This window comes from Phaenicophaeus curvirostris, chromosome 2 (assembly GCF_032191515.1).
Source record: "Phaenicophaeus curvirostris isolate KB17595 chromosome 2, BPBGC_Pcur_1.0, whole genome shotgun sequence".
Taxonomy (NCBI): domain Eukaryota; kingdom Metazoa; phylum Chordata; class Aves; order Cuculiformes; family Cuculidae; genus Phaenicophaeus; species Phaenicophaeus curvirostris.
In genome coordinates this window covers 106346481-106369362 of record NC_091393.1, presented here as the reverse complement: position 1 = coordinate 106369362, position 22882 = coordinate 106346481, and the positions used below count along the sequence as shown (strand labels likewise).

At 54.1% G+C, this 22882-nt stretch overlaps 2 protein-coding genes and 1 long non-coding RNA gene across 8 annotated transcripts in view; 1 reads left to right on the top strand and 2 right to left on the bottom strand.

Moving 5' to 3' along the window:
• Window positions 1-433: 433 nt before the first annotated feature.
• Window positions 434-2341, bottom strand: MRPL2 (mitochondrial ribosomal protein L2). Its single transcript, XM_069850904.1, has 6 exons — window positions 2095-2341; window positions 1537-1678; window positions 1338-1453; window positions 1151-1261; window positions 771-844; window positions 434-679 (listed from the first exon to the last, which is right to left on the bottom strand). The coding sequence occupies exons 1-6, from the start codon at window positions 2339-2341 to the stop codon at window positions 467-469; spliced, it is 903 nt and encodes a 300-aa protein (XP_069707005.1). The 3' UTR covers window positions 434-466.
• A 75-nt stretch (window positions 2342-2416) lies between these two features.
• Window positions 2417-22882, top strand: part of KLC4 (kinesin light chain 4) — a 29517-nt gene continuing 9051 nt past the window's right edge. For 5 of the 6 annotated variants that reach the window (XR_011336823.1, XM_069850354.1, XM_069850352.1 and 2 more), the window contains exons 1-12: window positions 5077-5207; window positions 15934-16200; window positions 16397-16627; window positions 17004-17082; window positions 17172-17397; window positions 17680-17767; window positions 18160-18261; window positions 18585-18758; window positions 18916-19015; window positions 19556-19608; window positions 22336-22403; window positions 22486-22594. Coding sequence is in view for 5 of the 6 variants with exons in the window: in XM_069850354.1 (XP_069706455.1) it covers window positions 15952-16200; window positions 16397-16627; window positions 17004-17082; window positions 17172-17397; window positions 17680-17767; window positions 18160-18261; window positions 18585-18758; window positions 18916-19015; window positions 19556-19608; window positions 22336-22403; window positions 22486-22594 (1479 nt within the window). In the remaining variant the exon portion in view is untranslated. Of the gene's footprint in view, window positions 2442-5076; window positions 5208-15933; window positions 16201-16396; window positions 16628-17003; window positions 17083-17171; window positions 17398-17679; window positions 17768-18159; window positions 18262-18584; window positions 18759-18915; window positions 19016-19555; window positions 19609-22335; window positions 22404-22485; window positions 22595-22882 lie in introns of those variants that run through there. The other variant, XM_069850353.1, reaches the window with a different exon arrangement.
• On the bottom strand, window positions 4052-9709 carry LOC138717119 (uncharacterized). Its single transcript, XR_011336825.1, has 3 exons — window positions 8305-9709; window positions 7062-7098; window positions 4052-4394 (listed from the first exon to the last, which is right to left on the bottom strand). It is a non-coding gene; the product is annotated as an uncharacterized lncRNA (long non-coding RNA).

Genomic DNA, 22882 nt, shown 5'->3' with positions numbered 1-22882 from the left:
AGAGCCCCTCCCCAGCTTTCCTGTAGCCCCTTTCAGTACTAGGAGGCTGCTATGAGGCCTCCCTAAAGGCTTCTCTTCTCCAGGCTGAACCCCAGCTCCCTCAGCCTGTCCTCTTATGGGAGGTGCTCCCTCCCTTGGATCATCTTTGTGGCCGCCTCTGGGGTCACACCAACAGATAGATGTCTTTCCTGTACTGGGATGATGGTGCAGAGCTGTGTTTGACCCCCAAAATCCCCACCCACCCCTGAACTCAACCCATACGGCCCCCAGCCCCACACTTGTCCCTCCTCATAGACTGAGTCCTGTTGGGGGCTGAACACAGCAAACACAACCCATGGCAAAAGCAGCCCCTGAAGCCCGGTGCAGAGAAGGAACACATTCCATTGGGAAAGGAGCTCCCTGTGCAGAAAAGGCAGCAGTAGTGTGACAGCAGTGGATGGGTAACAGTTTATTAGCCCCCACAGAATCACTCCTGCGCTGCAATCCGTGGCAGGTTGACATAGCTCTTCATGGGTGGCAGAGGCTTGATCTTGCGCCCAGCCCAGCCGCCCTTGCGATGCCACAAGCCTGTGTGTGGGCGCTTGCCCAGCCAGCGGTTCCGACCTGCTTTCCCGATCACCCGCTTGTTGTGGTCAACGTTGGACACACGGCCCACTGTGGCCACGCAAGTCTCCAGCACCTATGGGATACAGAAAAGAGCTGCAGGCCCGCAGGGAGATGCACAGCTTCATGTCTGGGTGGTCAGATCGGGGACAGCACAGCTCCTATACCTGCATGTGCCTCTTGGAGGGCAGCTGGACAATGGCCGTGCCGTTCACCTTCCTCAGCAGCACACCACAAGTCCCTGCAGCGGGTGAAAGGAGAGGAGGCAGATGCCCTGAGAAACAGGACAAAGTATCCCACCCTGTGGCAAGCACATCCTCCCCTGCCATTGCACTTTTTCTGAAGACAGGACCTCAAGGAATCACAAGTGAGCAATGGCGCAAAGCTGTCCCCCTTCTCTGGAGTGTTATTTTGCACCCTAACGCAGGGAGGAGATGGGACAGCAACTCTGCCACTGCCCTCCCACAGTGGTGCCTCTCTGCCCTGCTCTCCACCAGCGCTGAGCCAAACTCAACCACCACAGCAGATCCTCTGCCCAGGGACGCACCGGCTGCCCGAATGTACTGCGCTCCCTTCCCAGGGTGGCTCTCCAGGTTGCAGATCAGTGTCCCCACAGGCAAGGCACCCAGCGGGTAAGCATCTCCTTCATTGGCCAACACTGTGAGAGAGAGGTAGATGAGTCAGGCAGTCAAGGAGCCCCTGGCAGCACCAGTCTGGCCACCGTTGGTGTGCACCTGCCATCCTGCCGATGTGAGAGGAGTTCTTGATCATGTCCCCTGGCTGCATGTTCTCCGTGGCGATGATCCAGCGCTTCCGATTGCCACCAGCCACCAAGGCAATGTCAGCTGACCTGCATAGGGAACCCACAGTGGGCTGGGGGGAGTCTCACCACAGCCAAAAACGCCTGGGGCTGAGCCTATGCCCTGCACTCACCTGCAAGGGTCATATCGGACATTGATGACCTTCTCGGTGAAGGGCTCTGGTGGAGCCCCCTCCTCATAGCGCAGCCGCTGGAAATCAATCATCCGGTACCGCCGCTTGTGACCCCCACCGATCCCCCGGACACGGATGCGGCCTGCAGGACAGGGGATCGGCCGCAGGTGAGCCTGGACCCAGCCACCCACACGGCCCCAGCCCTGCTTGCCCTCCAGCCACCTAGACCCCCCTACTCCAACCCTAGCTGCCCCTAGTCCGATCACTACAAGCCTTTGCCAACAGTCCCTCCCCAGCTCTCCTACAGCCCCTTGCAGGTACTGGAAGGTCTCTATAAGATCTCAAAGCCTTCTCTCCTCCAGGCTGAACAACCCCAACTCTCAGCCTGTTCTCATAGGGAAGATGCTCCAGCCCTCAGATGATCGTTGTAGCCCACATCTGGACCATTGCAACACCTCCACATCCTTCTTACCTTGAGGATTCCAACACTTACTTTGGTCGCCCCCACCCCAAGCCTTGGTCCCCAAGCCTTGGTCCCCAGCCCCGCTCGCCCCGCACCGGTGTGGTCGCGGCCGCCGGTTTTCTTCATGCCCACGGGCCGCACGGTGTACTTGACCCGGCACTTCCACGCGGGGTCGGTGGTGCCGAGCGGGGCCGACAGCGACAGCCCGCGGGGGGCCGGGAGCAGCCGCGGGGCCGGGAGCAGCCGCGGGGCCGGGGTGGGGACCAGCCGCAGGGCCCCGAACGCCCGGCGCAGCGCCGACACCGCCAGCCCCGCCGACACCGACGCCGCTCCCGCCGCCATCCCGGCCCTCCCGCCGCCGAGCCCCCCGCGCCTGCGCCGGGACCCGCCCCCCGCGCACCGCCCCCCGCGGCCGAGCCCGCACGGACGCCGCCGCGAGCAGGTCGGGCAGCGACGCCGGCACCGGGGCCGAAACCGGGACCGGGACGGGGGTTGGGGGGACGGGGGCGATGGGATGGGAGCGGAGCGCTGCCCGCCGCGGCCGTAGAGGAGCCAGGGCCGTGGACTTTGGAGCGGGCGGTGGTGCTGGCCTCTGCCCTGCCCCGCGCTCCCCCGCTTCTCCCCCCGGGCTCCTGTCCTGTCCTGGGCTCCCCCTGCTTCTCCCCCCGGCTCCTGCCCTGTCCTGGGCTTCTCCTGCCCTATTGCCCCCCCGGCCCTCTCCCTACCCAGGGGCTGCCCTACTCTCCCCTTCCCTCACTCCTCTCACCCTCCTAACCTTGGGCTGACTCTGCCGTGTTGCCCCTTCATCTCGCTCCCCTGCCCTCTCTGCCCTTCTCCGCCCTGTGACCCCTATTGTTCTCTCCCCCCAGGCTCCCCTCGCCCCTCTCCCTACCCTGGGGCTCTCCTGCTCCCCCACCCTGGGCTCCCCCACCCTGGGCTCCCCCACCCTGGGCTCCCCCCATCCCTCACCCCACTCTGGGGCTCCCCTACTCTTTCCTTCTCTCACTCCTCTCACCCTCCCCACCTTGGGCTGACTGCTCTCTTGTCCCCTTACCCCTCTCCCTGCTCCCCTACCCTCTCTGCCCCTCTTCCCCCCCATCTCCCCTCTCACTCTCACCCCCCTCAGGCTCCCCTGCCCCTCTCCCCACCCTGGGCTCCCCCTCCATCCCGCTCTCCACCCTGGGGTTCCCCTGCTTTCTCCCTCACTCCTCTTGCCCTCCCCTCCTTGGACTGACTCTGCCCTATTGCCCTTTCACCCTGCTCCCCTGCTTTCTCTGCCCCTCTCCCTCCATCATCCTTCTCCCTCTCCCTTCCAGGCTCCCCTCGTCCCTCTCCCTACCCTGGGGCTCCCCTGCCCCCCCATCCCTCTCCCTAGCCTGGGCTCCCCCCTTTCCTCTCCTTCCCTCACTTCTCTCGCCCTCCCCACCTTGGGCTGGCTCTGCCCTCTTGCCCCTTCTCCCCTGCCCTCTCTGCCCCTCTCCCCCCCATCACCCCTCTCGCTCTCCCCACCCTGGGCCCCCCTGCTCTCTCCCCACATTGCCCCTCTCCTCTCCCCCTTTCTCTCCTGTTCTCTTCTCACCCGGCTGAGCCCCATGGGGCGGCTGGCAAGGACCTTTGATCCCCAAGGAGGGACTGTGTTTGTGGCAACGGTGGCACAGCCTGGAGTCCCAGTGGTGGCTGTTTCTCGGGGCACAGGCTGCAGGAGTCACTGCTCTATAATTAGGCTGTGCCTTCGCTGCCAGGAATGCCTTTTGGCCTGAGATAAATAATACGTGGTTGTGGTCCTGCATGGATTCTTATTTGTTTAACTGTATCCGTGTGTCCCCTACAGCCAGCCGCATTTGTTGTGAAGCGTGTGTTGTGAGATGGAGCATGTGTTGGGCTAACGGTTGGACTTGATGATCTTGGAGGTCTTTTCCAACCTCAATGATTTTATGATTCTATAAGCACTGGAAAAGGATGCACAGGAAAATGGTGGAGTCCCCTTCCCTGGAGGGGTTTAAAATCGTGCACATGTGGCCCTTTGGGATGTGGCTTAGTAAGCTCGGTGGTGCTGGGCTGATGGCTGGACTTGATAATCTTAGAGCTCTTTTCTAATCTTAATGATTCTCTGATTCTAAGAGAGAGCCTGCGTGTCAACATTGGTGGGCTCCCTCCTGGGGCACCCAGATTCCTTCCTTCTCTGAGGGAACATGTAGAATTCCTGATTCACAGGAATACTGATGGAGTACTGGCTGGGGCAGATGTAGGTAGCTGGGGACAGCACATCTCCATAGGTTACTGGAATGTAGTAGAGGGCACTGCGAAGTCTGCGCTTTAGAATCATACAACAGTTTGGTTTGGAAGGGACCTTAAAGCCCATCCAGTTCCAACACCCTGCCATGGGCACGGACACCTGCCACTGCATCAGGTTGCTCAAAGCCTCAGCCAACGTGGCCCTGAACACCTCCGGGGACGGTGTTACTGTGGATGGGATGGTTGTAGCAACGGTCTGCTGGCTACATTGGATGCTGTGATGCTGTGGCATTTGTCCTCTCCGCATCAAGCGTCTAGAGATGGAACACATGCTTCCAGGCGGTGCCTGGCCCAGCTCTGCACTGCGCAGTGCTGACACAGGAGGACTCCTAGCTGCCTCGTCCTGTATCTGGCCATTTCCGCAGGCGCAGTGATAGCGATCACGCAGCAGGAGGGTTCTCTGCAGCTCCACCTGCTTGGCTTTAGGAGCCAGGGTGGGGTCACAGGTGAGAAAGGTACCAAACAGGATGTAAAAGCTTTCACGGCAAGACTGGGCGTAGGATGGAGCGGATCTAGTGTAGGGTGTGGATGGCCTTGGCTGTCTGAGCAGGAGCTTGATGGTGGGGTAAAGCCCCTCGGGCAGTGTGTGGCAGCACCTTGGGAGCTCTGCTTTGCTCCTTGGTGCTCTCATTGGTCCCGAAGGAGAGAGGTCTGGACTTGGAGTTTGTGGTGCTTTCTGCGCTCCCAGGGGAGCGTCCGACTGTCCTGTTTCTGGAGCCTGGCTGCATCTCCTCCCCTCCCCCTGCTGCAGTGTGGTTGGCTGCTGAGCCTGGTGCCTGCGCTTCTGCTGCTAGAACCGGAGGGCAGCGCGGCAGAACGCCGGAGGAGCCGTACATCGCGGTGGCTTGCGCTTCTCTGCGGTGCTGGGGCCTCTGGGAGTGCCGTCGCTGGACAAGCTGCTGCAGGCAGCCAGGTACCGCTCCTCTGTGGGGCTGGGTGGGGGAGGATTCCCATCCAGTGACTGAAACGGGCAGGGTGCCCAGCCACCCTTTAACAAAGGACGGCTTTGAACTGCGATTTCGGGCAGAGCTGATGAGAACTTTTCTCTTTAGGCAGCTTACAGTTAGTCAGGTGGGCATGAAATTTCTCTGTGGGGATACTGAGGAGGGATGAAGGAGTTTCTCCGGCTTGTTTGTCCCAAGGATACGCAGCGGGCGTGCCTCCTGCTGCCAGACAAAGCCGGAGAAATGATGACGGAGGCAGCTCCTAGCATACAGCAATGGCTCTCAAACTTTCAGAACCCTTGTTTCCCCCCAGTCCTTCCTCCCATTAATGGGCTGCTTACTGAGCTGTTCCAAAAAGGAGGTGCACCCGTCGAAAGGCAGGGGGGCGGGGGGGGCAGTTACTGGTAAACCTCTGGGAGGGAGAGGATGCGGCTGGGAGGAGGTGTCTGAAGAAGGGATGGGGGATGGCATTGCAGCAGAACGCTTTGGCCGGTCAGCCGGGAGAAATCTGCACAATGGTGGGAGGCAGCGGCACATTACCAGCAACCACAGGCTTCCCTGCATCTTGCATAGCTGGCAGCTGGCGTTCTCTTGCGGCTCTGTGCTAGGGTCTCCTCTAGTGCCCTTGCTCTGCTGTCTCCTGTGCCATCTTGGAGAAGTGGAAAGCGCCTGCCTCCGCTGCGCGCGGGGAAGGAGGGTGGTGTTCAGCGCAGGTTGGGTCAAAGATCTGGCCAGCTCAGACGCAGGGTAAATAAACATGGCTGAGCTTTGCTGGAGTTGGCAGAAGGAGCAGGAAGAGAGTGTTCTCATCTGCTGTTTTGGAGGAATGTCCAGGTAGAACAACAGCATTAACCCCAAGTACCAAAATTGCTTTCAGGGCACAAAGGACACATGGCAATGTTTTGACCTTGGCAGAGTTCTGGATAGAGGCTTGATTTGCTAAGGAAGAACCAAGTAGCTCCTCAAAGAACTCGAGCTGGTCAGGGAACCAGAGGTAAAACAGATCCTTTGCTTATTATTGTAGGTAGGGCTTTGCCTCTGTGAATTTGGCTGCCTCGTTATGATTTACAGGACCCGTTTGCTTCTGGAAATAATAGCTCGGTCTTGCAGCATGCAGTCAGCAGGTCCCAGCTGCATCCTGTCCATGCCCTGTCCTCCTGAGGCACGTCCAGTGCACAGCCCTTACATTAGACAGATGCCTGCAGAGGCACTGGCTCCCGGGAATTATTCTGCCTGCTTTAATACCGCTTCATGCTGTCAGGGCAAGGTAATGGCTCTCACTCTGTCTTTTACAGAGAGAGAGACTCCCAATCAGATTTTGAAGCTAGGAAGAGATGCTTGTCCTGGCTTCGTTCCAGCTGCTTAGCTCTTGTCTCCGCTAGCCTGGAAACGGGTTTTAATGGTGTTTCACTGTAGTCCCAGGCGCAGCAGATGCAGAATGGATTTGGTGAGCTGTTGCAGACGTGAGCTAGAGTTTAAAAACAAGGTCTTACCAGCTGATCTGGAGGTGCTAGCACAAGCTGGCTGGTGGGGGTGGTGAAGACTATTGTTCTGGTTCCAGTGGCTTGCTGAAAGGTGCATGTTTCCCTAGCCAGCTCCCAGCTCGGGTCACAAACAGCATGAACTGCTGTAATAAGGAGCAAAATGGCTTTCTCCTAATGGCACATGTTGGTGCTGTTTTGGGGAGGGAGTCTGTTTGGTTTTTGGGTTTTTTTTTAACCCTTGTTGCCTCCAGTGTCTGTATTGAAATCACAGAATGATTTGGGTTGGAAGGGACCTTAAAGACCATCCTATTCCACCCCCCCTGCCATGGGCAGGGACACCTTCCACTACATCAGGTTGCTCAAAGCCCCATCCAACCTGCCCTTGAACTCCTCTAGAGACGGAGCAGCCACGACTTCTGTGGGCAACCTGTGCCTCAACACCCTCACAGTAAAGAGTTTCTTCCTAATATCTCATCTAAATCCCCCTCTTTTAGCCTAAAACCACCCCCCACCCCCGTCCTATCCCTGCACTCCCTGATCAAGAGCCCCTCCCCAGCTTTCCTGTAGCCCCTTTCAGTACTGAAAGGCTGCTCTAAGGTCTTCCTGGAGCCTTCTCTTCTCTAGGCTGAACAGCCCCAACTCTTTCAGTCTGTCCTTGTATGGGAGGTGCACCCGCCCTCAGATCATCTCTGTGGACTCCTCTGGACTCGCTCTAACAGATCTGTACCTTCCTGCACTGATTATTTGATGGCAAATGAATGGAAGAAGCAAGACCTTTCTGGTCTTGAAAGGAATCAATGGTCTGATACAAAGCTAACCAGACCATCTTCTCTGACTTCCTTAGATCACACATAGTTACAGGAATTGGATCGTGCTTTAGTAACACAGGAATTACTTGCTCTGGTCTATCATAACAAACCCAAGTAGCTTTTGATTAGCTGTTTCCAGCTGTGGGCTGGAAAGTGAGAGGCAGATAAGGAGCTCCTAGGTCCTTCCTGTAGTGATGTTAACCTGGGCCACTGTGGCGTAGTCCCTGTAAAGCCAGGTTGCTACCACCTTGCCCTAGGTTTCGGGGAGGTTAGACATTGCAGGTGTTGGGGAGCTGAAGCTTCTGGAAGAGAGAGGAATGTTTAGTTCTGAAGGGAATGAACATGAAGAGGGCTTCCTATCTCCATGCGGGAGAGCCCATCCACTTGAGCTGCAAATCTCCTTCTTCAAGTCCTAGTTAAAAGCTCCTGAGGCTCTTGTAGACTGCTGGTTAGCGTGGTCTTTCCCAACATGGGCCTTGCGATATCTAGAAAAAACCCTGGAGCTTCACACTCAGCTAGAGCTGGCATGTGTCAGCTGCTGCTGGAAAATGCAATCCTGGCCTTGATCCCTGTCCAGCTGTTTTCAACAGCACAGTCGACTTGTATCTAGTTACACTTGACTTTAAAGCTTAGGGAAGCTAGTTCATAGAATCATAGAATGGTTTGGGTCAAAAGGGACCTTAAAGCTCATCCAGTTCCAAACCACCTGCCATGGGCAGCGCACCTCCCACTGCATCAGGTTGCTCAAAGCCTCATCCAGTCTGGCCTTGAACACCTCTAGGGATGGGGCAGCAACGACTTCCTTGTGCAACCTGTGCCAGTGCCTCACCACCCTCGCAGGAAACACTCACTTGGGAAAAGCCTTTTTGGTCTTGGAGATTGGTTTTAAGACCGTCTGAGGGGATGCCTAGATGCTAAGGAGGGCTCTGTCTTTTGGTCATGGGGAACGTGGGTGAGACAGCTCTGTACCTCCACACCCTGATCTGCTGCTGGCAGTGAATTGCATTGCCTCTCTTGCTCTGGGGCAGAGGGACCCTGTCCCCATAGGACCCTGCTGAAACAAGGCATGTGCTGCATTCCCTTCCCCTGGGCCTAGGGTCGCTTTCTAGTGCTGCAGTGCCTTGCCCCTTTGTCCTGAAGTGGTTTCAGCAAAGGCAATTGTAGTAAGGAGTTTATCTAAGGAATTCGGGTGAGGATTTTTTTGTTTGGTTTGTTTCTTTTCTCCTGCATGAGGATGGTTAAGGCATGGGACAAGGGTCTGAAGAACTTATGGGATTTCCATTTTGGGGGATACTCAATCCTTATCTAGACACAGATACCTAATTAGATATCCGCTTTGAGTAAGGGCATAGACCAGAAACCTCTTAGCATCCCTTCTAAGGGATATAACTGCCAGACTCTTCTATTAGGGAAGAATTTGCAACACAACAGCCTCTCTATGTTACTTGAAGTCATCTCTGTGTTGGCTTGACTCTCTAGACTGTCTGCTAGGCAAGATGGGTTGAGACTGTGGTGAAAGAAAGAATTTTGGGCAAAGATGGAGCTCTAGGTGCCCCTTTTTTGGCAGTAGAGTGGAGAAACTTATGAGGCAGAGACAAATGGTGGCAGAGGACCTCATGCGTGTCAGAGTTTGAGTGACGTCTTTTGGCTCAGAGCTGTGCTCTGTGAACTCCTGAGGTGCTGACCCCTGACTGATCTCCTATTTGTGTGTTCCTAGTGGTTCTAAGGGTGCATGAGATGTACCAGGCATTTCTGATGGTGGTAACAAGCACCACGGAGCACCATTTCTGCTCTACACCTCATGTGAACCCCAGCAGGCACGTATCCCGGGATGGAGCCATCTACTGCAATTATTCCATCAGTTCTAGCTTTTATGAGTCCAGCATTTGCCCTCTAATCTCTGGCCTTTATTTATGTTACAGTTCTTAACATTGCCCTGAAACTGACTGCCCACCCATCTGTCCTTCCATTTGCAAAACATCCTGCTCTTGCTTTTGTTTCTAAAGCCTTAACATGTGTGCGCACAGCTGCTCTTAGCTGTAAAGTTCCTGGGCACCATGCAGAGCTGATTAGGTTTCTTGTTTTACCCATCTTGGAGTGGCTCTGGAGATGCCGACTGTCGGATGTGCCACTCAGCACCATCGGTTCAGTCCTTCTCTGTGGTTGTGTCGCAAGTGGCCTGGGGTGGCGGCCTGAGCACAGTGGCTCTTCTGGCAGCAGCGTGAGTGTTTCCTGGTGGTGTCAATATGTCCTGGCTGGGCAGTGGAAGCCTCAGAGGCCCTGCACAGCTGACTGTAGTCTCTGATAGTCTGTTGGCTTTCTTGCACTATGGTATCAAAATAAAGAGTAAACTTTTGCTTGTGACGCAGTCTCTGTGATGGTTGCAGCCTCGGCACTCTGCTTCCTGCTGCTTTTATTTTATTTTTCAGCATCCAAGGTATTAGGTCTAGGTTTTGTTGCAGTAGCCCTTCAGAGTGGAGACTCAGCTCTATGTTGACAATCTCACTTGTAGCTTCCTTGGAGGACGTCCAGGCTTTCCAGAGACCCTTTATTCTGTTTAACAGCAATGAGCTGGCAGAGGTCCAAAGGAAAAAAGAAAAAAAAATCAAAAAACCAAACCAACAAAACCCTCCTTGCTTTTATCAAGTTGTTTCGCTTCCCGAATACATAATCTAGCTGTTTCTCCAGGTAGCAATAACCAGCCTCACAGAAGGAGACTGGGATAATTACTGGGCCAATATGACTTTAAGCCCTGTGTTTCTATTTCTATACAATACTATTGCGCTCTGACTCCCAAACGTGGTCACTTGTCCTTGCTATGGGCCAGTCTTTTCAGCAGTGAAGCTTGTTTCCAGACCCAGTTGTTTCCTGCAGCTACCATATCCTTAAATCACTTTCTCCTACAGAAGAATTTGCCACTAAAAATGCATGCCCATGTCCATACAGAAAGTGCTGGCAGGTCGTCTGCAGTTTGAAGGAAGCTGCAATTATTTGACAGTAGCCCAAGTAACAAGTGCTAGGATGAGAAATGGCCTCAAGTTGTGCCGGGGGAGGTTTAGTTTGGATATTAGGGAAATTTCTTTACTCAGGGTGGTGCAGGATTGGCACAATTCGTCCAGGGAAGTAGTGGACTCTACATCCCTGGAAGTGTTTGAAAAACCTGTGACGTTTTGGGACATGCTTTAGTAGGCACAGTGGTGTTGGGCTGACAGTTGGGCTGGATGATCTTGGAGGTCTTTTCCAACCTGAATGATTCTATGAATATCGCTTGTGCAAGTTATGACGGTACCCCGTGTCTCACATATACTTGGTCCAGGGACATGTGAGGAGGCAGGGAAGTGAACTGGATTCAGTGAGGCATGAGTAGACCTGAAGTCTCTATCCTATCGTAGTTTACTCCGGATTTCTCTGGTGCTTATCTTTCTTGCTCTCTGTAGCCCTCTAGCATTAGACGGAGACCTAAGCTTTAAGATTCACTTGGACCTATTCAATTCGGCATCCTTGTTTCTCTTGTGGGTTTAAGATGTAAGCAGTGAGGCCTCCAGCTCTCTTCTTTTAAACCCCTTGCACGTGGGAGCAGGCTTCAGTGGCAGAAAGGTGGGCTACTGAAACTGCTGATGCTCAGTAATTCCCCAGTTATGCATTTGAACACAGGAGGAAGTTTTCTACCTGACAGGATGTAGCCAGAGGATTCCCAGCTGATTGCTGCCACTTCCAGAAAGCTCAGTGCACACATGTTCCTTCCCTCTCTTCCTGCAGCACTCCTCCAAATGGGAGCAGGGGAGGGGAGAGGAGATGGGTGTTGCCGGAAAGCCAGGCTATTCTAGGAGCTCACGGTAAATAGGGAAGACGTACCAACTAGAGCAGAAATGTACTGGAGAAGACCTGAGCCATGGCACCTGCGGAGCCATGAGAATAAGCAGGATAAGCTGGGCACTCCATCTCCCAAGGAATCCATTGGAAAAGTGTTATTTCTTCCTATTCCAGTCTGAACCTCCCCCTGCCAAAGGCAAATGATGGCATCTCCCCTCCTCTCTGTGGGAACCTCCAAGTGCCTTTTCTGCCTGGATAAAGGACGCTCGGTGCCCTTTACCGGATACGTGGGAGTAGGAAGAGTGCTTATACAGCAGCTTCAGCCTGCCTGACCTTGATGTTGGTTGCTGTAGAGCATATTTCATCTCTGGAGGGCTGGACGCAGTGCTGGGGAGACCTAGAAATTAGGGAAGAATTGTCATTTTGGAGATCCCACCAGCATTTGTTGGTTTTCTTTGCCATGCAAGAGGTAGCAGCATTTAAGTGACTGCTCTGCAATTTTCTCTTTGAATCCTTGGTACTTGAAAGTGAACAACCCCTGTGCTGTTCTCAGTTTTTCCACCCTTTGTCCAGCCTGGACAATCCCCTGTCCACCCCTGAACACTGGAAGTGTGCTGGTACCTAGCAAAGCTGTGCTTCTAGGACGTCGTCCTTGAGGGGAAAGGCTAAGGTTGTGTAGAGGTGTTTGCACAGCCAGTGGGAGAAGAGGAGGTTGCACTGGTATGTCTTGAAAATCCGAGGATGTAGTTACAGGGTGGGATGAGTCTCGTGTGCTGTGGGTCAGGACGTTTTTATTATTTTACCCTTCTCAGACATGCTGAAATGTTTCCAGTGTTGAAAAACAAGTTGATTGTGGGGACTGTGGAATGCTTGAAGGTTTTTCTGCTAGAAGAGCTGGAGAAAGGATATTGCTGTAGTAGAGGCAATGGTGGTTTTAACACACAGCTCGGTGATTTCTCACTTGAGGAGTAGTTCTATGCACAGTGGAATTAATGAGGCTGATTTTCTATGGATCTGGGTCTTGTCTGACTCTCTTATCTAGCAAGGTGCAAGCCCTGGTGGTTTTTCATCATGATTCGTAACATGTTCCTTTTCCCAATGTGTTTGTATTGTACTTTTTAAAGATGGCAGCAAGATCTCTATATGGACAAAGTAATGCTTCCATGAAAACTGTTGGCATTTCACAGCTGACCATGCACAGAGGGACAGATGAAGAAGAGGCACTTGTGCTGCACAGCTGTGTGAGCCTTAGGGCAGAGCTCTACATTTGTTGTGTGCTGGGTGTGAGGCTGCTCTTGGGGATCTCCTTGTGTCCCAAGAACTGCCTATGCTCCAGAGAGCTCTCACTTCCCAGTTTCCCTGTTTCTGAGGCTGGAGCTCTGTCCCTTATGAACTGAAACCCGTGATGGGGCCATTTCACCCTTTAGCAGTCATTATCTTGGCTTCTGTAAGAGAAGGTAAGTACCTGTGGAGCCTGCCTGGGAGGCCATCTGGACCCATTTCAAGGAAAGACAGTAGTGCTTTGCTAGACATGGCAGTGCTAGTGTCCTTTGGGCTGCCAGCCTCTTCCTCTAGAGCTGAAAATCATTGCCCATCTCGCCCTGAATTTTGCTCACCCACAAGATTTCCCTTGTTGCTTTAGCACTGTATCGCTCCCCTGGATTTGTTATAAAGGTGGGAAAAAGAGTAACTAGGGGAATTATGGATCAGGATGCTTAGCTGCCAGTTCCTGGACAATCAGTTTGGAAGACAGGATATGAGCGGCAGCCAACTCTCAACAGACCTTTTCTTCAAAAGAGAAGTCTATGCCCTCTATCTCGATCTTAGTGAGGTTTTTCATGCCATTCTTATTATATGGTCTTCTCTAAAGCGAACCCAGAAACGTTACAGTCCAGATAAGAATTTTCATTGTAAAATGCACAATTCACAGGGCAACTGCATGTGGGGCTTGGCAGGTACCCAAAAGTGAAGGGTCCAGTGAAGTATGGCTCAGGGGCTGGTGCTGGATCATGAAGTGAATGTGAGGTCAGCGTTGTGACTTTTGGGTAGGTGGGAAAAGACTCAGCTCTTGCTCAAAGGTGTTTCTCTCAAGAGAAATGAAGCGGTTCTGCCCATCTGAGGTTCAGTAAAGTCTCTGCTGTCTGTTGAGAGTTTTTTTGCCCTTCCTGAGGGTTGGATGTGCATCACTGGAACAGAAAGTGGAGGAGCTGTGAGAGGAGAGCTCAGGCCTGTAAAACAACTCAAGGAACTTTTAGAATAGTGAGGCTAAAGTGGAGGAAATCGCAGAATCATAGAATCATTAAGATTGGAGAAGACCTCTATGATCATCCAGTCCAACTGTCAGCCCAGCACCACCATGCCCTACTAAACCATGTCCTGAAGTGCCGCCTCTACACATTCTGAACCCCACCAGGAACGGAGACCACCACTTCCCTGGGCGACTTGTGCCAATGCTTCACCACTCTTTTGAGTAAAGAAATTTTCCCTAATATCCAATCTAAACCTTCCCTGGCGCACCTTGAGGCCATTTGCTCTCATCCTATCCCTTGTTATTTGGGAGAAGAGATCTGGCACCCTCCTCACTACAACCTCCTTTCAGGCAGTTATAGAGATCAATGAGATCTCCCCTCAGCCTTCTCTTCTCCAGACTGAGCAGCCTCAGCTGCTCCTTGTAACCCCTCTGCTCCAGACCCTTCCCCAGCTCCGTTGTCCTTCTTGAGATGTGCTCCAGCCCCTCAGGGTCTGTCTTGTAGTGAGGGACCCAAAACTGAACGCAGAATTCGAGGTGCGGTCTCACCAGTGCTGAGCCCAGGGGGACGATCCTGTCCTTACTCCTGCTAGCCACACCATTTCTGATCCAAGCCAGGATGCCGTTGGCCTTCTTGGCCACCTGAGCATCCTGCAGGCTCACGTTCAGCCGCTGTCGCCCAGCAGCAGAGCAGTGGGTATAATGAGATTGTGTGTACTTACAGCAACTGCCCCAGCACTGTTCACTGTCTTAATTTTCAATGCTGCAGTGAGGAAGAACTGGAGCCCTCTATTACTCAGGGCTCATTTCCAGGCTAAGACAGTGGTATCTGAGCTGGGAGATCACTCTGCCCCCCTGGGCAAATCACCCGGCTGGGGAGGAGAGGAGCCCTGTCCCAGGGATAGGAGCTCTGCTTTCTTTGTTCCTGCACCTGGGGCGGCATTTTTACTCGCTCAGTAAACCAGGGACAAGTCTGCTGCTGAACAAAGTGCTCAAACCATGCAGAGGTGGGTCCTGCGGGAAGATGAGGGCAAATCTGTTGGCAGCTCTTTCCCTACCTCCTCCTGCAGAGTGCCTGGGCAGTTTGCCATCTTCCTGCCAGTAGGGCCTCAGGTGCTCTGGATGCTCTGCCTCCTGCCAGCTCCAGGTGGCAAGGTGGCTGCCTTCAGCCCTGCAGCAGCCTGGCCTCGGAGTGACCAAGGGCGAGGTGGGTGGTGGCTTTCCTGCTATCCCTCCATCAGCTGAAGAAGCTGCTGAGGTGGCCAAGCAGGAGGAACAGCTTGGGGCGGGGAGCGGGGGAGGCTGAAGCCTCATAAGGTGCTGAAGCTTCTAACTAGGTTAGATGAGCAAGTTGTGGAGCATCCGGGGTACCGTCAACCTGCTCTAAGAAGTCTTTTCTGCTTCTTATGGCTCTCACCCTCTGCCATACTGTATTTCCCTAGCTCCTGGATTTTCAATGCAGGGATCTTGCACCCATGCTTACATTGCAGGTTGTAGCACTTGGTGTCCCAGTGCAAAGGCAGCCCAGTGTTCTTCTGTTGTCTGTCTTGGGGGGAATGGGACAGGGAAGGGGGTACAGAGCCCATATGCCATCCTGAGTAGTCCTTGGGCTGGCAGTGGGGTGAACAAAGCTGGCAAAGCTGTCACTATTTCAAGCTGACACCCACTCAAGGGTTACAGCAGTGCGACTGCAGCGGTTGGCGTAGGTAAGCTTCCTCACACAGGCTGACTCAGTCCCTGCTGGTGCAGTTATGTCCCTTAGTGGCACAATGGTCGTTCTGTGCTGAGACTGGGATTGTCAGGGTGTGCTCTTCTGAGCAGGGAATTTTGGCCTCCCCAAGAAATGCTCTTCCAGAAGATTTTTCCATTGAGGAAGCAGAAAGGCTTGAGCTGGCATCCCTACGCTTTCTGTTCTTTTTCCTTCTGCAGTTGGAAGAGGTGTTGAGCTCTGACAGCCTCCTTGCATCAGTGGTCTGTGGGCAGGAGGTGTACGCATTGTAACTCAGGCTGCCAACTACAAATCTCTGCTCTTAAATGGAAGCTAAATCAGCTTTCCTTGCTGCTGGGAGTGTGGGGGTGTTGGAGGTCAGCACTGATTCTAGCCTTTTTGTCTCCTGTCCACGTGTGCCACCTGCAGTGATTGCCAGCACTCTGTGCCGCAAAAGCAGAGGCACGTGCCCTGACAGCTGCCTGCTGCCAAAGGGAGAGGGGAAGGGCTTACTGTGGAAAACCAGTTGAACACTGTCTCTGGCTGCTTGAAGGAGGCTGCGACACTTGTGTGTCATTGTGGCTCTCTGAAACAGCACTGAGGTGCTCAGGTTTTCTCTCTTTTTCTGTGTAGGGCTGCGGGAGCAAGACTATGTCCACCATGGTGTACCCAAGGGAGGAGAAACTGGACAAGCTGAGCCAAGAGGAGATCATTTCCAACACCAAGCTGGTGATGCAAGGGCTGGAGGCACTCAAGAATGAACACAACTCCATCCTGCACAGCTTGCTGGAGACTATCAAGTGCCTGAAGAAAGATGAAGAAGCCAATCTTGTGCACGAGAAATCCAATCTGCTCCGCAAGTCAGTGGAGATGATTGAACTGGGGCTTGGAGAAGCTCAGGTGAGAGTGGTGGATGCTCCCCTGGGTGTTACCCAGGACTAATGGGGGAAGGCAAGCATGTGGCCATTCCCTGTAAGCTGCAGGGGCAGCAAGGGGCCAAGTGTCAAAGGCCAGCATGACCCTGGGGGTGGGCCCTAAGTGTGCATGTGAGGGAAGCACAGGATTGTGATTGTTACTGACTGAGACTCTTGACAAGGTGATGATGGCGTTGTCCAACCATCTGAATGCCGTGGAGTCAGAGAAGCAGAAGCTGCGTGCTCAGGTGCGGAGACTGTGCCAGGAGAACCAGTGGCTGCGCGATGAGCTTGCCAACACCCAGCAGAAGCTGCAGCGCAGTGAACAAACTGTGGCTCAGCTGGAGGAGGAGAAGAAACACCTTGAGTTCATGAACCAGCTGAAGAAGTACGATGAGGATGTCTCACCTTCGGTATGCCCTTACCCTGTTGAGCAGCCAGCTTTGGGTGTGGGAGAGGTTGGACCAGCAGGCTTGCCTGTGTGTGATAGCGTTGCACTGGATTTTAGTCCTTCCCAGCTACTGCACGCAGCAATGCCCAGAGCTGAAGAGAGCCTGCGTGGGGCAGGGTCTCTGGAAGAACATAGAGTACCATGCCAGGATGTGCAAGGGACATTTGGCTTCGTTAGATTTGTGGGACAGAGGGAGGACGGTGGCATAAACAACAGGGGAAGTTGAGGGTGTTGGTGGGCTGCAGCAGGGAGGAGAGGTTGTTTGGCAGCTGACTCAGCCCAGGCTGCTGCAGTCTCTACCAGCATAACCAACAAAATTGTGATTCCCATCCTCTTAGGAGGAGAAGGAGGGCGACTCTGCCAAGGACTCTCTGGATGATCTGTTCCCGAATGAGGAGGAGGAGCATGGTCCTGGATGTAAGTGTTTGCTCATGCATTGTTGCTGCCTGTTTCTGTTCAAGCCTGCTGTGCCAACTGTACCCCTATTTATTCCTCTGTGCCTGCAGTGCCCCACCAGCACAGCAGTGCAGTGGCAGCTGCCCAGCAGGGAGGCTATGAGATTCCTGCACGCTTGCGCACCCTCCACAACCTCGTCATCCAGTACGCCTCACAGGGACGCTATGAGGTGGCTGTGCCGCTCTGCAAGCAGGCGTTGGAGGACCTGGAGAAGACATCAGGCCATGATCACCCTGATGTGGCCACCATGCTCAACATCCTGGCACTAGTGTACAGGTGAGCATGGTGAGGAGGGCAGGACTGGGCTGGAGAGTTTTCTGTCTCTCCTGTTTACCAGGACAGCACATCCTGGTGACAGGGAGCTTTCCCTGCCTCCAGTGGTTTGCGTTTCAAAAGGGTTTTGGGACAGATGAGGTATTTGGACTGCCAGACTCCCTGATGTAACTAGAGACTGGCTAAGGCAGGGAGGAATGGAGCTGCTTCGGCTGGATCTCTGTGGAAGGAAGACTTTTGTCAGTGGTTCTGCATCCTGAATGACTGGTTGGCTTTGCACTGCAGGGATCAAAATAAATACAAAGAGGCAGCTCACCTCTTGAATGATGCTCTTTCCATCCGTGAGAAGACTCTGGGCAAAGACCACCCAGCGGTGAGTGTCTCCTTCCTCTTCCAGTTGCTTCCCTTGACCTGTGGGTGCCATTGGGGTTAGAACGGTGCCCTTATGATTTGTCTGCAGCTGGACTGCCAAGCACAGCAGTGTGCTCCATGATGTGAGGGCTGCTGCTCATGTAGTGTGGGGCTCTGTTTCACTGCTTCAGTATTTCCTGCTGTCTTGTTTAGTATGGCCTGTCAGGAGTTGGCTTCTACTGGATCCTGTGATGTAGGCAGGTAGCCTTCTGCCTCTGGACCTCCTTCGCTTCAGAAGCAGCTGTTTTGCAGGCGTGAAGGAAATGGGGCAGTCACTGTTACTGTTGCTTGCACCCCTTTGTTTGGTCCCGCTGGGTTCTGCTTTGTTTCATAGAGAAGTTTTTGTCTTTGCAGGTTGCAGCAACTTTGAACAATCTGGCTGTTCTCTATGGCAAGAGAGGGAAGTACAAAGAAGCAGAGCCACTGTGTAAGCGAGCCCTGGAGATCCGTGAGAAGGTACTGATCTCCCAAGCTCTCCTTCCTTCCAGCTCTTCCTTAGGGTTTTCCCCTCTTACCTCACTGCACTTGGGAGATCCAGGACCTACCTAAACTCTTTGACTGCTGAATCTGCCACCACCTTTCCTGTCTCTCCAGCGTTTGTAGCCTTGGAGAGGCCTGCCAGGAGGTGGAAGCTGGGACTTCTGCTCTTTACCTCCCTAGTCCTTGGCTCCTGTCTGACATAGGCATGTCCTGGAGGGGCTACAGTTGTCTACTAAATCCAGGAGTCCGCTGCAGTCTTTAAGAACTGACCTTTCGTGGCTTTTATTATGTTTACCCAGGTCCTAGGCAAAGACCATCCTGATGTGGCCAAGCAGCTGAACAATCTAGCCCTACTGTGCCAGAACCAGGGCAAGTATGATGAGGTGGAGTATTATTACTGCCGGGCCCTGGAGATCTATGAGAGCTGCCTTGGTCCAGATGACCCCAATGTGGCCAAGACCAAGAACAACCTGGTAAGACCCTGGGGAAAGACCATATGGGGGTGGGGAGTGGTGCCATGGGAAAGATGAGCATTTCCTGGTGCTTGAAGAAGCAGAGAGTGAGCTGCAAGAGGGGGCAGAGTTGGTCTGTGTTATCCAATTGGGCTAGAGCTGTTTTTTTTGGTTGCAGGCCTCCTGTTACCTGAAGCAAGGCAAATACAAAGATGCAGAGGTGCTGTATAAGGAGATCCTTACCCGTGCTCACGTGAAGGAGTTTGGCTCGGTGGATGGTTTGTACAGCAGAAGCTGCTGGGGCTCGGGAGGGGCAAGCAGTTTGGTCTCAGCCTCAGCTAGTCGGGTTCTGGTAATCCCCTAGGCAAAGGGATGGGACACCTTGCAGGGTGCCTGCTTGGAGCAGCCCTTGAGACGCTGCCATTCTAGTGTGTTTTGCTTATCTCAGAAAGGGTCTTGGAGAGATCTGGCTATCAGTCTTTACTGGGTTGGGAATAGTTGTGACTAAAAGGGGGAATGCAAGTGGCGCAATCATTCCAGGCAGAGCCTGAAGTTTCTCCTGTACACCTCGCACAGTATTCCCCAGCGGGAAGACTTGTTCCTTCCTTCCCCTGTCCTGCCTTCGCAATGTCAATTGCCTTTCTTTGGGCTTTGGCCTGGGGACGAGGGGGATCTGGAAGGCTTGTCACATCCCTCTGGTGAGCTGCTGGCTCTGGGAACAGAGTGCTGGGCTGTGCAGGAGGCAGGGCCCCAGTGGAAGTGGCAGAGCAGCAGGGTGAGATGGTGAGCAGAGCTGTCTTGCATTCTTCCCTGCACAGATGAACACAAGCCCATCTGGATGCATGCGGAGGAGAGAGAGGAGATGAGCAAGGTGAGTCTGAGCTGGTGGTGCTTCCTGCTGATAGCAGCAAGAGCCGTGGGAGGGGGAGGACATCCAGGGTTTTTGATCCTCCCTTGTCACAGCCAGTCCTTCCATCCTGCAGTCTGAAGAGCTGCCATGGCCACTGATGGCCACTGGAAAGTGGGGAGAGAGCATGGCTGCTCCTTGGAGCAGCAGGGAGGGAGGGCCCATCAGAGAGCTTGGTGCTTCTCCTGGGACAGGGGGTTGCTCATCGTCTCAGCCATGGCTGCATGCTCTCTCTCTTTGCTTTAGTGATCTCTCTAGGGCTCACAGATGATGGAAGATGGTGGATGTCAGAGGGCTGTGCTGCAGGCCCTTGGCACTCTCTTCCAAAGAGCTGCTAGTATCCAGAGCACAACCTGCTTCTGAAGCAGCCCTAAGGCTGCCTGGGGAAAAATGGAGGTCAAGAAGAAACCACTGCCGTCGCCTTGCTTAGGAAATGGAACCAAACCTCCAGAAAAAGATCTCTGCATAGGACAGGCCCTAGCTGTTCTGTGTCCTAGCTGGCCTCTGAAAGAGGGAAAACATGGGTTGTGCTTGTCTTGGACTAGGCTGAGAGGCAAAGAAGCTGTTGCTCCTGTTGCCCAGGCCCTGCTCTGTGCTCAGCTGATAAATGCAGCACATTCCTGTCTCCACTTTTCCCAAGCCTAAGACCTCACCTGCTTTTCAGCAGGTGGTGAAGCAGCAGAATGAAGGGCTGTGGTCTAGTCCTCTAGCTGCAATGGGAGCAGACGCTGTCTCCTTTTCCTTTGCCTTCAGAGCAGGCCACATTCCTACTTATCAGTCTCATCTGTGAGTCCTAAGCGCAGGGTTTAGCAGCTACCTCCCACCAGCATGCTGTGTCTTCCCACTGAACCACTCTGTGCAGTCCCCAGTGCAGGGCAGTGCTCAGTTCTGCCTTGCGCTGCTCCAGTTGCTGCCCCTATGAAGGCTCTGCTGCAAAGAAATTACGCTTGTTGCAGCACCATCCTACGTGGGAGAAATGAAAGTTGGAGTAGAGATCAGGCTCCCCTTGCCCCCCTGGAACTGAGACACTTCTGATGGCATCTTCAGAGAATTAAGAGGTCCAAAGTAGATAGTTATAGTGTGGAACTATAACCGAAATAATGCAAGCTTTGCTGCAGGGCGAGAGAACAGGCTCAGGGACCTAAAGTTGGAGTGAGATTCGTTTTACAGCCAGGGGCAATGGCTAAGCATCTTTCCCTGTCCCTGGGGCTCCTGTCCCCAGAGCAGCTGTGCCCATGCCCCATACTATGGCATAGTTGGCACGGCCTTCCTGGCAAGGTGGTGGTAACCACAGACCAGCTTGTACTGCCGGCCCAGAGGCTGGGGCTACTGCACTTTGCTTTGTGCTGTGTTCCCACATCTCCTATTAAAAAGCATCAAACCCTTCCTGCAGAGCCTCACTTCTTTTACCCTCACCCCTTTTTCCCTCTGCTCTCGGTGGCAGCAGGGGGAGACTAGCTTGTGCCAGCAGTAGGATCTTGGGCACAGCTGGCAGCCCTGGCTTTCTGCCCCAGGGGCTTCAACACCTTTCCCCTCGGGTTCAGCCTCTTAGGGCTGTCTCTACACAAGCTTCAGATGTGTTTTGAGTCCTGAGCTCTCTTGTTCCGGGGGCCTGCCCAGGCCGTGCAGGCTCTGATGCAAGAAAACCCACGTGTGGCTGTGGCTCAGGGAGGCTCCAGCTTGTGGGGTAAAAGTCTGAGAACTGCTGCAGAAGCGAGTAAGAAAAATGGTCCCTGCGTGGACAGTTTCTTCTGGGCTGGAGTCCCAGACAGAGGGAAACTCCTACTGTGGAGCCATGCCCCTGCACCTGCTTGGTGAGAGCAGCTCAGGGGTGAGCTGGGTACTTGCTGTCCAGCCCATGTGTCCCGTGGGTGCAGAGCCAGGGGCACAGCCCCCCACAAGTGCTTGCCACGCACCAGGGCACCCAGCATGTGGGCAGGCAGCCCTGGTCCTGCAGCAGTGGTGATTCCTGCCTTGCAGGTCTGTGGGCCATACTAAGCCAGGTCAGTGCTGGCTAACAGCTAGTGGGTTGTCCTGACCCTATACCTTTGTCTTTGAGCATCAAGCTCTGCCTGTTCTCCTGTTGCTGTGGCCAGCAGCCTCTTTGCTCCTGGCTGTGGCAGGGCCAGCCAGCCAGCTTTGGGATGCAAAGGCTGACATGGAGAAGAGACAGCCAGGCTGAGCTCTTGTGGGGCAAGCCTGACCTTGCAGGAAGAAGGCTTGGATGTGGTTGGCTTTTTCCTTTGCTAGCCATGGCTGAGGGGTTCAGTGCCCATGCTGCCGGGGGTGTCTGTGGGGTTTTTGTTGGTTGGGGGTTTTCTCATCTCCCTTTTTGCATGCTGAGGGTGTGGGGTCGGGTGTCATGTCCTGCAGAGTTCTGTGAGGATGTGCTGTGTTTCCACTGCTGCCTGTGGTACCATGGAAGGGGCAAGGAGATGGGATTATGTTCCTTGCTGGGGTGAAGATATCACTTCTACTCGTGGCCCAAACCTGTTGCAGCAAATGGGCTTTCAGTTTTCCCTCCAGGAACCTGCTGGGCTTCATCATTGCGTTTGCACGTTGTGTTTTCAAAGGCTGATCTGGTGTGGGGGTACAGCCTGAGGCTTGACCCTCATACCCAGTGGGAGAGCACAGGCCAGAGAATGGCGGTAGGCATGGGGCTAACAGCTCTCCTCTCTCCTCACCCTGTAGAGCAAGCACAGAGACAGTGCTCCCTACGCTGAGTACGGTGGCTGGTACAAGGCCTGCAAGGTTAGCAGGTAAGAGGTGGCTTGTGGGCAGCTGTGGGCTCTGGAGGGGGTGGCCCCGCGGCTCCCACTCACTTTCCATCTGTTCCTACAGCCCGACTGTGAACACCACGCTGAGGAACCTGGGTGCCCTATACCGACGCCAGGGCAAGCTAGAGGCAGCTGAGACTTTGGAGGAGTGCGCAGTTCGCTCTCGGCGGCAGGTAGGGACCTTCCCTGATAGAGGGGGCTTAGTGGGGCCTGGGGCAGCAAGTCATGGCACAGCATTTGGCTTGGGATGTGGTGAGGAACTCTCCTAGGTCTTGCAGCATCTATTATCCTTTTTTTAAATTCCTTGATGGTTGGGATTGCGTTTGTGCAGGGGTACGCACACCCTTACAGGTGTGGGGATGCATGCGTGCGAGGATGGAGCAATGTGTGTGCATGGGGGAAGAAGGCACGGCTCTTATAGTGCAGAAATACCGCAGCTGGGTCAAGGCAGGTTACTGGGC

What these genes read in the sequence shown, in the direction of transcription:
- MRPL2 (XM_069850904.1), bottom strand. Translation starts at nt 2,341, where the DNA reads ATGGCGGCGGGAGCGGCGTCGGTGTCGGCGGGGCTGGCGGTGTCGGCG. An exon ending in TCACATCGGCAGGATGGCAG is followed by an intron (nt 1,262 to 1,337) that starts GTGCACACCAAC and finishes TCTCTCTCACAG; the next exon opens with TGTTGGCCAATGAAGGAGAT. An exon ending in CCTCCAAGAGGCACATGCAG is followed by an intron (nt 680 to 770) that starts GTATAGGAGCTG and finishes TGTATCCCATAG; the next exon opens with GTGCTGGAGACTTGCGTGGC.